Source organism: Pipistrellus kuhlii, unplaced genomic scaffold, assembly GCF_014108245.1.
Source record: "Pipistrellus kuhlii isolate mPipKuh1 unplaced genomic scaffold, mPipKuh1.p scaffold_m20_p_2, whole genome shotgun sequence".
Lineage (NCBI taxonomy): Eukaryota > Metazoa > Chordata > Mammalia > Chiroptera > Vespertilionidae > Pipistrellus > Pipistrellus kuhlii.
Genome location: NW_023425515.1, coordinates 57,269,939 through 57,283,098, shown reverse-complemented (window position 1 = coordinate 57,283,098; position 13,160 = coordinate 57,269,939). Strand labels below are relative to the sequence as shown.

The 13,160-nt window shown below is 35.9% G+C and overlaps 1 protein-coding gene across 1 annotated transcript; it reads left to right on the top strand.

The window, feature by feature from the left end:
• The first annotated feature begins 12,503 nt into the window (after positions 1-12,503).
• On the top strand, positions 12,504-12,872 carry LOC118722929 (60S ribosomal protein L29). The gene has a single exon (XM_036445095.1). The coding sequence runs from the start codon at positions 12,504-12,506 to the stop codon at positions 12,870-12,872; it is 369 nt and encodes a 122-aa protein (XP_036300988.1).
• The last annotated feature ends 288 nt before the right edge of the window (positions 12,873-13,160 follow it).

Here is a 13,160-nt window from a genome sequence, read left to right as displayed (position 1 = left end):
AAGGTGGAAATCTGGAAGTGAGCCTCTTTCTATAGTTTTATCCTACATTATGTGTTTGAATGAAGGGGTTCTGAAGGAGCTCAAATGACAAAAATGCTACATCAGCCTTTTGTGTGGTCTTTGAAAAGCATTAACTGGGAAAAATCTATTTGTCCTATCAAATTTTCATTTGCCTCACTCATATTTGCAGAATTTCTTTCTTTCCCAGGAATGAAATGTACTTTTCTCTATTCCCTTAATGCTCCCATGTTAAATGAAAAAAAGCAATAGATATACACACATCATCCTCATTATCACTACCACATACACCCAGATACATATTTTCCCATCTTTCAGTAGATTTACAAACATTATTTCATTCTTGATTTCTTCTATACCCTTGCTAAATCAGCATGTTAACTTGTTTTCAAGGCTGCATATATAATTGGATAGATGAAAGCTTGAGAAAAAAGTTGTGATTTATAGGTATATGTTGGCAGGGGCAGGGAGGCTATAATCAGCCTTGAAGGAAGCTAATGTCACAGTTCCTACTAGCTCTCCACAATTGCCAAAAACACATCCAGTTTTAGTCTCATGATGGCTGCAAATCTTGGTGAAACTTAGTATTATTTTCTCTAGGAGGAAGAAGGCCTGAAAGAACTCCTAGGCAGGAAGAATAAATGGCTGTTAAGTTTTCTCAAAAAATATAACATGTGCCTGTTGATTCATTATTCTGAATAAGTTGTTTTCTCCTCTCTAATCAGTGGAGTAGGGGTGTAACATCTTGGAAAATAGAAATATTTTCTATTTTTTTTCTAGTAGTCATTAGGGGAAAATTCTTTTAGCAAAATATAGGGAATAGTAAATAAGGAATATAACAATGAGCCAAAATAACAAGTGAGAACAGTTGCTGAGGGGAGAGTGAGCTACAAAGGAGATGGATATCTAACCTCTGGCAGGTATACATGCCTATCAGCACCTCCCCTTTTTTCTTCCTTTGTCTTACATAGATTTGCAGAAGATTGAGCACCAAAGGGACAGACTTTAGGCTGTTGAAGAGACTCGAGAAGGAGAGGCTTAAATCCCAGTCTTCTACTCTAGTCTGGGTAACTGGGGATTATTGGAATCCTAGAGCATGTCAAATAACTTTCAGAAGCTTATTAAGAGTCTTAAAATATAGACATCTTTGTGCATCTCTTATATCTCTTTTTTACTGATTCCTCTCAGTTCCCCAGAACCTTTGCATAATTTTCAGCTCTTACAGAATCCCCATTGGAATATCCCACTCAAGTCCTCTGCCATCCACTGCTAATGCCCAAAGCTCCAAATGACCCCTCCCTTTCAGAGTGAATTACAACTAACAGCAATATTCAGAATGTAGTTCAATTCATTTATGTAGTTACTTTATTAAGCTGATTCATGTGAAATTATTTTTTAAAGGATTAACAATTCCTGGATTTCTACATTTTTAATGTAAGTGAAATACTAATTGATGATCTGAGTCTAGAATAGATGTTTGGAGGAAAGGCTTTTCTCAACATTCTTCCCGTCTCTACTCCTCTCCCTTTGATGAGCCATCTTTAGAATGGTTCAGCTGTTTCATCTACCAACCATTTGGAGCCTTTGTAGATATTTCTGCATTCCATGGGACTTAGAGATAATAGGCATATTTTCAGACAGGCAAATCACAATCCCCAAATAGTTTCTTCTTTTTAAAAAAATATTTATTGATACTAGAGAGTTAGACAAAATGAGAAAGAGAGAGAAGGAGAGAGTGTGAATGAGAGAGAGAGAAATGGATCTGTTATTCCACTTATTTATACATTTATTGGTTTATTATTTATATTTTATTGATTTTTCCACAGAGAGCAAGGGAGAGGGATAGAGAGCTAGAAATGTTGATGAGAGAGAAGCATCGACCAGCTGCCTCCTGCACACCCCCTACCGGGGATGTAACTGCAACCAATGTACATGCCTTTGACCGGAATCGAACCTGGGACTTTTCAGTCCACATAACCAGCACTCTATCCACTGAGCCAAACTGGTTTCGGCTATTGGTTGATTCTTATATGTGCCCTGACAGGGGATTGAACTTTTAACCTTGGAGTATTGGGTAATGCTCTAAGCAACCGAGCTACCTAGCAAGGCTAGTTTCCTCTTTTTATTTTTATTTTTTATTTTTTATTTATTTTTTAATATATTTTATTGATTGATTTTTTTTTTTTTTTTTTTTTTTTTTTTTTTTTTTTTTTTTTTTTTTTTTTACAGAGAGGAAGGGAGAGAGAGAGAGAGAGAGCTAGAAATGTCAATGAGAGAGAAACATCGACCAGCTGCCTCTCACACACCCCCCACCGGGGATGTGCCCGCAACCAATGTACATGCCCTTGACCAGAATCTAAGCTGGGACCTTTCAGTCCGCAGACGACGCTCTACCACTGAGCCAAACCGGCTCTGGCTAGTTTCCTCTTTTTATATCAACATCTGGCTATTAATTTACTGACACATTAGATATCTCAACTTTTAAAGATAATAGACTTTATCATACCTGCTTAATATTCTTTATTTATTCTGATAATAGAAAAGTACAAAGAGCTTAGCAGAGGTTGAATATAATAGTTAAAATAAAATTAACCAAGATCCATTGTCTTTTCCCTTCTATACTTGTTTTACAAATATCTGATTTTAATTTCTATTTTAAATGTATTATTAACTCTAAAACTGCAATCTTATAGTAAATGATACTACATTCAAATATATTCTAGACATCAATATATTAAAGCCCACATCAATTATTCATTTTGCCAGTTGAGCTGGGTTTTGTGCCATTCTCTGAATGAAACTTTTCCTGTCATTGCTCTGTATATATTTACTCTTAATGTAACATGTCATAGATAAAGAACAAAACAAAACTGTAGTTCCATGTTACTTTAAAAAAATTCACACCTGAACATGTTTACAGAACTCATTTAAAGGCCATGCAAGGCTCAAGCACATCTGTTTGGTGCATGCTCTACTCCTGCTTCACTTGTACACAGATACATGAGTATGCAAAATGTTATTTATTTCTTATAGGTTTGGAAATAATTATAGAAAATATCTTTATATATAATATTGCTTATAGCAATATGTTAGATGAATGTATTTAAAGCTCATTGTTTAAACTGAGCCCTCAAAAGATCAGAGCCAAAAAGAAGGTGGCAAATTCTAAATTCATAGTCCAAAGTGAGGTGGTGAACCACCTTTGCAGGATTTTCAAAGAAAACTTGAAAATACTGCCTTTATGACATTTAATAAATGACTGATCACATACCGTTAACTTATAAAGGAGCACAAAGGTATAGGAAAGGGAAGTTGGGAATTTGAGAAAGGTTTTTCCCAGAGAGATGTTCAAATCAAATCGTGTGTGAATTTACTACCTTTATCCTGCTCAAAGTGGAGGTTAGTGTGGGGCTTTGTCCTCACGTTACAGGTGTGAGGGACTTCAGTAAGATCAATCACAAAGCTTAAATAACCTTCCTATTGTTTGAGACACAGAAACTCTTTCTTGAGGATTGAGCAGGTGGCTGTGTCTGGAGCTGCTGGTTCTCATAAGGAGCACAGAGAGAGGTAGCAGGGACTGTCTGCATGCCCAGAGTTTGGTGGTGTGAAGTCTGCAAATTTTCCCCAGGAACCTGGTGTGGACTCTCTAGAAGCACTTGCTTAGGGTTGTCTTAGATGCAGCTTGAGATAGTTGTCTAGAAGGGCTAGGAGGCCTCAGTAAACAGGTTTAGGGCTGATAGAGGAATAACCAGCTTGGATGATGCACTTGTGAAATGAACTTTGAGTGAACATTCCAAACAATTTAAAAGAGGAGTATCTGAGCATTTCACAAAGCATCTAATGAGAGAAACCACCACTAAATGATCACAGACAGATGAAACCAAGGACAGATTACAAGAATGTCAATAAAGTAACACCTTTTATATACAACCACACAAATGTACACACTCTCACACATAATATGCATATTTATACTTCTATACCCAGAGGAGCCAGGAACCACAACTAATAACTATTTTTTAAAGGGGATATAAACTATCTTTAAATATACTTTATTTTTTAGAACAATTTGAGGTACACAGCAATATTAAACAGAAGGCCCAGAGATTTCCACTTATTCCTGTCCCCACATGCATAGCCTTCCTCATTATCTATTTCCCCAACCAGAATGGTATTTATGTTATCATTGATGAACATACATTGACATATCATCATCACCCAGAGTCCATAGTTTCCATTAACGTTCACTTTTGGTATTGTTCATTCTATGGATTTTGATAAATTTATAATTATAGTAGTGGCCTGATGCACAAATTTGTGCACAGATAAGGTCTGGCTGGCCTGCCCTTATCAGGGCTGGGCCAGGCTGGCTGGAGAGAAGGGCCAGGCTGACTGGGGGGAGGGACTGTAGAAGGTTGGCTGCCAGCCCTACCCCCAATCAGAGTTCGGAAAGATCAGGGATGGGGCTGGCCACAGTGCATGTCATAGTGACTGGTCATTATGGTTGTTCTATTTGCTTGACTTTTATATATACAAGGTGTGCCAGTTAATAATGTGAGCTGTTTTCAATACATGAAGCTACACATATGTTGATATATATGCTATTTGATATGTATGCTATTTTGTTGTATTGACAAGTTTCAAAACTTTATGTCAAATTTGCTGAAGGTGTTAACATCATAGATATTTTTACGCTTAAAAATGTCAAATTTAGTGCCCAAAAAAAGAATTTCTGGGAAGTTTTAATTAATTACTTTATTTTGAAGAAAAAGTGCTGCTGAATACTTTGGGAACCTTATGGTGAACATGTTCCATCTCAAGATACATGTGAACGCTGATTTAAATGCTTTAAAAGATATGATTTTTATGTGAAAAATAAAGAATGTCTAAGTCAACCAAAAATATTTGAAGACCAACAATTACAAGCATTATTGGGTGAAGATGTGTGTCAAACACAAAAACAACTTGCAGGAAGATTAAACGTTGCTCAGCAAACAATTTCAAAACATATAAAGAAGTGGAAAACTGAATCTCTGAATGGTTTGCCTCAAAACAAGAAAAGTTCTATGGGGACAGTATCCACAAATTAACTCAAAGATGAAGGAAATGTATAGCTACCAATGGCCATTACTTTGAATAAAGCACTTTTGAATTTTCTCTTGAAATTATCGTGTTTTCTTCTATTACAAAATCTTCCATTATTAAATAGTACACCTAGTATATAGAGTATCTACCATTACAGTATCATCTAATATATGCTAATACGCTAATTAGACTGTTAGTGGAATGACTTTCCAGAATGACCTTTTGGAACAACCAGTGGGCAGAGGGTGGGGCTGTGGGGCCACAAGAAAGCTAGGGCTGCAAGGGCTGAGGCAGCCCAGACTGTGAGGGCCAAGGCAGCTGGGGCAGCACAAGCTTACCCTTATACAAATTTTGTGCATTGGGCCTCTAGTATAGCATAGTTTCACTACTCTAAAAATCTGCCTGGTCATCCTTTTCTTCCACCTCATCTTTGAAAACCACTGCTTCTTTTATTGTCTCCACAGTTTTGCCTTTTCCAAAGTAACAGATAGTTGGCATCAGACAGTACATAAGCCTTGTCAGGTTGGCTTCTTTCACTTATAAAACCCATTTAAGTCACCTCTGCAAGAAACTGCCAAACTATCTCCAAAATAGCTCTACCATTTTGCACTCCACAAACAAGGAATGAGAGTTTTATAGTTTTGTATTTTACATTTAGGTCTATGGTCTATTTTGATCTAATTTTTATGAAGTGTACAAGATCTATGTTTAGATTTATTTATTTATTTGTTTGTTTATTTTGCATTTGGATGGCCAGTATTCCAGTACCATTTGTTGAAAGACTGTCTTTCTTCATTGCATTGCTTATTCTCCTTTGTCAAACACCAGTTGACTACTATGTGTACATGCATCAATTCTTAGGCTCTCTACTCTGTTCCACTGATTTATTTGTCTATTCTTTCATTAATACCACACTGTCTTGATTACTGTAGCTTTTTATTATATCTTGAAGTCAAGTAGTGTCAGTCCTCCAACTTTGTTCTTCTCCTTCAATATTGTATTGGCTACTCTGGATCTTTTGCATTTCTATATAAACTTTACATTCAGTTTCTTGATAGTCACTAAATAACTTGCTGAGATTTTGTTTGGGATTGCATTGGCTCTATAAACAAATTGAGGAGAACTGACATCTTGACAATATTGAGTGTTTCATGAATATGAAATATCTCTCCACTTATTTAGTTCTTTGATTTTGTTCATATAAAGTTTTGAAGTTTTCCCCATATAGACCTTACATAATATTTCATGTTGTAAAGGGAGTGCTAATATAAATGAATTGATTTTTCAATTTAAAATTCATTTGTTCATTGCTGGTATATGGGAAAGTGATGGACTTTTGTATATTAGCCCTATATCCTGCATGCCTTGCTTTAATTGCTTATTGGTTCTAGGAGTTTTTTGTTTTTTTTTATTAACTCTTTTAGATTTTTCACATAGACAATAATGGGTACAAAGATAGTTTTATTTCTTCCTTCTCAATCTATATACCTTATATTTTCTTTTGCTGTTTTATTGTATTTGCTAGGACTTCTAGTACAATGTTGAAAAACCTGTTGAAGGAATATCCTTGCTTTGTTTCTGAATATCTTAGTAAGAAAGCTTTCGTTTTTCATCATTAGATATGATGCCATCTATTGTTTCTTTGTAGATATTCTTTATCAAATGGAGGAAGTTCCCCTCTATTCCTAGTTTACTGAGAGTTTTTATTATAAATGGGTTTTGGAACTCATGAGACAATATAAGACATAAGGTATAGTAAGAAATTATGAGTTCTAAAAAGCAGATATATTTTAGAAAACCTATTATTAATGTAAGCAATTGATTAGAAAACATATGAAGAAACTCTGTACTTTCATATCCCTTCAACCATGTGGGATTTTTTGAAAACAAAACTTTATACCTAAAATTTTAAAAGATTAATGATGGTATACAATACATTATTCTGCCTATGTATTCTTCTGCCAAATATTAGAATTTGTAATGCCCTTTCAATTTCTTTAGACATTATAAATAGTAGCATTCAATGATTTTTGAATGGAATTTCTATTTGTTGAGAAATCCTTGGTTTACATATTGGAATGCCCACAAAATAGTTATGTCAATTATACTCAGCAGAAACCAGAGGAGAGAATAATGTAAAGCCCTTTGGAAAAGGTCAGACAGAGCATGCCATGTGCTTGTTATTATTTTGTTCTTGTTTGAGCTTTCTTATTGTGCTTACCTTTTAGATGCACAACAGAACTTTCTCCTTTCCAGCAGTAAATGACTTTTGTTCCATGAAATATCAGTGATTTGCCCTGCATATGAGTCAATAATTTTTGATCCAACCATTACTGATTTGGGCAATCCAATTCAATCACAATTGATTGGACTCTGCTCAATGATTAGTCCATTGCATGCCACACATAAAAACAAATATTTCTTTGAATTATTATAACATTATTATTATTAAGAATGACTAATCATTCAAATCATTTTAGGATAAGTCTATTATTTGGATAATTTTAATGTTTTTACTTTTGTATTAAAGATCTTCCATTTATCTATAGTCAATTTTCTGGGTGGATTTAATTGAGAAATATCCTGATGATAATAAAGCAATCTGAAAAAAGCACACAAAACTAGTATACTTTGTTATTTCTTAGTTTTGTGAATCATATTTTTTACTACTAGCATATATAAAATAAATTATAAAAATAAAACCTATTGTTGAGACTAAGACTTTATAATTACTAATTTAAATGGTTTGTGTTTATTAAAAGTCTGTTTTCACTAATGGAATTTATAAGTTGTTACAAATCTGTTATTATGACTTTATATTAAATTACAAAATTTTACATTAATAACATGTATTTATCTATTTCATTTGAGGTATTTGTATAAATTATATTTTGAAAAGTTTCTGTTCTCACTGAAACCGGTTTGGCTCAGTGGATAGAGCATCAGCCTGCAGACTGAGGGTCCCAGGTTTGATTCCGGTCAAGGGCATGTACCTTGGTTATGGGCACATCCCCAGTAGGGGGTGTGCAGAAGGCAGCTGATCGATGTTTCTCTCTCATTGATGTTTCTAACTCTCTATCCCTGATGTTTCTAACTCTCTATCCCTCTCTCTTCCTCTCTGTAAAAAATCAATAAAATATATTTAAAAAAAAGTTTCTATTCTCAAATACTTTTGAAAATTATTGGTTTATATTAAAAGTTTAATAAACACCTTGTTTATCATTTGTATTATAACACTTTGGGCTTCAGGTCAAATTAATTATCTACATTTTAGTAAAAATAGTTAATTTAGGATTGTTTTTATAACATTAATTTAAACACATGGATTTAGGTTTATATTAACAATGTCTGCAAAAATATGTTTGCTAAACATTTTGATAAAGCAAGCTTTTACTGTTGTCTGTTGGCATACAAATAGGAAATGTTCATTAGAAACTGTTCATGCTCAGCTGGTATGGCTTAGTGTTTGAAAATTAACCTTTTAACCAAGAAGTCATTGGTTTGATTCCCCGTCAGGCACATGCCTGGATTTCAGGCTCAGTCCCTAGTATGGGGCATGCAGAAGGCAGTCAATCAATGTCTAACCAATATTTCTATCCCTATCCCCTTCCCTTCCTCTCTCCCTAAAAACCAATAAAAACATAGATGGAACTGGAGAGCATTATGCTAAGTGAAATAAGCCAGTCAGTGAAAGAAAAATACCACGTAATCTAACTCATTTATGGATAACAAAAAACATTATAACTTGATGAAAAAAAGATAGATACAGAGGCAGAGAAGCATTGAACAGACTGTCAAATTACAGCGGGAAGGCTGGGGAGAGGGAGGTAGAAGTAGAGATCAACCAAAGGACTTGTATGCACGCATATAAGCATAACCAATGATGCAAGACATTAGGGGGTGAGGTCATGTATGGGAGTGGGGAGGGGAAGCAATGGGGGAATATGGACACATATGTAATACCTTAATCAATAAAAAAATTAAAAAAGAATGAAACTGTTCATTAAAACTGTTCATTAAAAGCCCTAGCTGGTGTTGCTCAAGGATTAGAGCATTGGCCCTTGCACCAAAGAGTTACGGGTTTGATTCCTGATCAAGGGCATGCATCTGGGTTGCAGGTTCGATCCCCGACCCTGGTCAGGGCACATACAGGAGGCAACCAATGTGATTTTCTCACATAAATGTTTTTTTCTCTCTCTTTCCCTCTCCCTTCTCCTTCCCTTCCACTCTTTCTAAAAATCAATGGAAAAAAATCTCAAGTGAGGATTAACAACAACAAAAATTACAGGAATTTGATATTCAGACTTAATAATAAACCTAAAATATCAAATTAAGGAATAACCAAAGTAATAAATTCCAAATTTCTGCATTGTTAGGTAAATTGTAGGTCAGCCAATTCAAGCACTTATATGATAACTGAACACCTGTTATGCTAGAAATGTTATGCAATACAAATAAGTATAAGAAGTAGTCTTTACTCTCAAATACTTAGATGTGGGAAGTGAGATATAAACATGTGAGATTTAACTAAAAAGATTTAAATCAGTTGAAGAGATTACTAAAACGATGATTCAAAAGAGCTGCCAAAATATAATCAGCTGCCAAAATAATTCATTAAACTGTGTATTCTTTTTCAGAGGAAGTCACCTTATCTGTCCCATATAGTGACATGTTCATTAAAGAATGTAAATCTGCAAAACATCCATTTTGATAACTCAGCTTTCTCTTAATGTAGGTGGTTTTTATGACATCTCTTATATAGGGCACTCCTTGAAATATAATACATATTTCAGTATGTTAGATCAGAACTTATGCATTGTGAAGAATAACATGAGACTCAGATATAAAGTTTTTTGGTTCATGTGAAAAGAAAAGCTAGGAAAATGTAACTAATATAAGTGGATTATAGGTTGAATCTAAGTTTTAAAGTACCATATTGTAGCAACTGGTTACCAATGAAGCTATGAAATGTTAATGATATTAGTGGTGGGGTGAAAATGATATTATCAATAGTTTCTTAGTCAAGGGTTTTGAGTTTAGAATCTTCCTGTTTCTTTGCTCTCTTTTTCAATTAATTAAGATGAAATAACTTCTCCTTCTGTCTTTCTCCTCTACTTTTTCAATTTACCCTGCCAAAAAGAAAATTCTCTGTTTTTTGGAGTAAATTTCTGTTGCCAGTATTTTTTGTACTATGTTAATTTCTCCTCCAAAAAATTTGACACTGGGGCTCAAGGTCTCTTCCCCTTTTGTACCTCTTCAGATATCACTATCTTGTATTGTCTCCTGAAGTATGACATATATAATAAAAAATATATAATATAATTTAAAAAATAATAAAGAGCTAATATTCTAATTAGACCAAACAGCAGAATGACCATCCAGACATCCTTCCAGACAACTGTCAGAAATACCTTTTGGATGAAACTGGGGCTGTGAGGGCAGGCCAAGGCTCTGAGGGTCTACAAGAGCCAGCTGAGGCTGTGAGGGGCTGTGAGGGCCAGCCAAGGCTGCGAGGGCAGAACTCCTTACACAAATATTGTGCATTGGGCCTCTAGTTCTATTATAATGGACATGACAGGACTATTTTACTTTAGTGCAAGGGAATCTGAGGGTTTATTTGATTTATAATTAAACCAAATAAGTTACAGTTATGAACATTGCAAGCTAAATCTCTAGTCACAACCATGTTCTCTTCTCTACTTTGTTCTATAAATAACTCCTTTGTGAATTCACATTTATCCCACACCTCCAACATTTCACTTCTTTGTATTAAGAAATTGTCCTTCAAAATACCTATACTATATTATTTTAAGTATGGAATGAATATTAGAGATTGTCTAGTTCATACCTTTAGATATAAAATGGGGTGAGAAAATTAGACCCAGAGAGTTAATAATCACTAAGAAAATGGCAAGAGTCAAATGGGTCCAAATTTAATAATCAGACATACACTGATACATCTTTTATAATCAGTGCATTAGTTTTTTTCCTTTCCCAATAGTATTAAATTGGACAAACTTCAATAATTACTATAGGGAAACTAACCATGTAGCCTAGCCTGCAGTAAGATTTTTCAGAAGTGTGGTAGTGATTCAGACAGTCTGGTATTTTTGTATATTATTATTATTTAAATTCTTAATATAAAATTGAGACCAAATGTGAATGGCCAAGCTGTAAACATTTAGAACAGATTTTCTTTATCTCATAGTATATTGTTCCAAGATTAGACCTCAAAAATTCTGAATTGCGAATGGCTAGAAACAAGCATAAAAATGTTATTCTAAAATTTCCATACACTTGCCTCCTCTCGTTCTGGAATGGACATAGGAACTTGGTGAATACAAATATATATTTCTTAGGGGGAGTATTCATTATTTTCATGTCATGATTATTTAGAAAAAAATACCTTTTTTGAAGTGTTTATTGATTTCAGAGAGGAATGGAGAGAGTGAAAGAGATAGAAACATCAATGATGAGAGAGAATCATTGTTTGGCTGCTTCCTGAAACCCCTTCTCCCTTCTACTTGGGATTGAGCCCGCAATCTGACATTTGCCCCGATGGAATTGAACCCTGGGACCCTTCAGTCCACAGGCCAATGTTCATTAGGTCCAACTGAGAGTGATACAGACTAGAGTTACTCAGTGAACTTTACATTTTAAACTCAGCCTGCCAAATTGAACACTTTCCCCAAATCTAATGAATTGGTAAGGGGATGTGGGTGAAGAAGAAGTATGGCTACTTCTGCAGAAAGTTTTGCTTCGCCCACTCATTCACAGAAGCTGGTATGGATGAAAAACATTGTTACAACAATAGCCGAAACCCTCAAACATAGCTCTCTGGACTTCCTGGGAGTCAGCTGCTGGTGTATTTGGCTATAGGTTATCAGACAGCTGTTGAGGCAAGGGATGCCAATATCCCACTAAGAGGGAACTTGCTCAGCCTGTTCTCACTGGCATGGTCCACCCCACCCATAGTGGAGCTGTAATAAAGAAGATAATCCAGGTCCCATGTCTGTAGGGAAGGGGAAGGGGCATATGTATGAGCATCCTTTCCTGGACAACTTTGGAGGATGTCCAGGCCAGGCTGTCGTTGAGCTTAAATTTCTCCCAGGACTATCTGGAGTCTCTGGATTGGAGGTGAGGGGGTGGGGGGAAGGAAGTGTGCTCTTTTAGAGGATCATAAGAGATCACTGTATTTAAATTGTTCTGTGGAAAACATGTGTCCTGGCTCTTCCAGTCCCAGGCGCTTCAGGAGCCGCAGGCCTTGGTGAAGATATGGCTAAGTCCAAGAACCACACCACATACAATTAGTCCCAAGAATGACATAGAACAGCATCAAGAAACCCGGATCACAAATATATGACTGTCTTAAGGGGGTGTACCCTAAGTTCCTAAGGAACATGTGCTTTGCCAAGAATCACAAAAAGAAGGACCTGGAGAAGATGCAGGCCAACAATGCCAAGGCCATGAGCACATATGCCAAGGCTATCAACACCCTCAGAAAGCACGAGACCCCAAAGGATGGCCATCACAAGCTCAGCCAACTTGCCTATATCACTTATCCCAAGCTTGGGAAACATGCTCGTGCCCACATTGCCAAGGGTCTCAGGCTCTGCTGGCCAAAGTTTAAGGCCAAGATTCAAACCAGGCCCCAGGCTACAGCTACAGCTCAGGCTCAAGCTCTGGATCCCAAAGGCGCCCATGAACCTACGAAAGCTGCTCAGTGGAGGCCAATGTCTGCCAATGTGAGGACCGAAGGATTGGTGTGACTCCTAGGCTGCTGCTGTTTTTATAAACAAATCTGGGCAGGTTCTGTCAAAAAACATAAAACAAAACAAAATGTCCTAAAGAGTGATCTTACTGGAGCCAGAATTAAGTGACTCTTAGGTCAGAATTTTTTTTTTAAATGAAAGGGTGGGTAGTCAGCAGTTGGAGTCAGTGAGTTGTAGCCAGAATTTGAAAGTAAGCAGGGATTCTCACTGTAAACTGAAACCAAGTTGTAGCCTGTTTAAAATGCTAAGCCCTCATTCTTGGAAGCATGCAAACTTGAGGCCTTC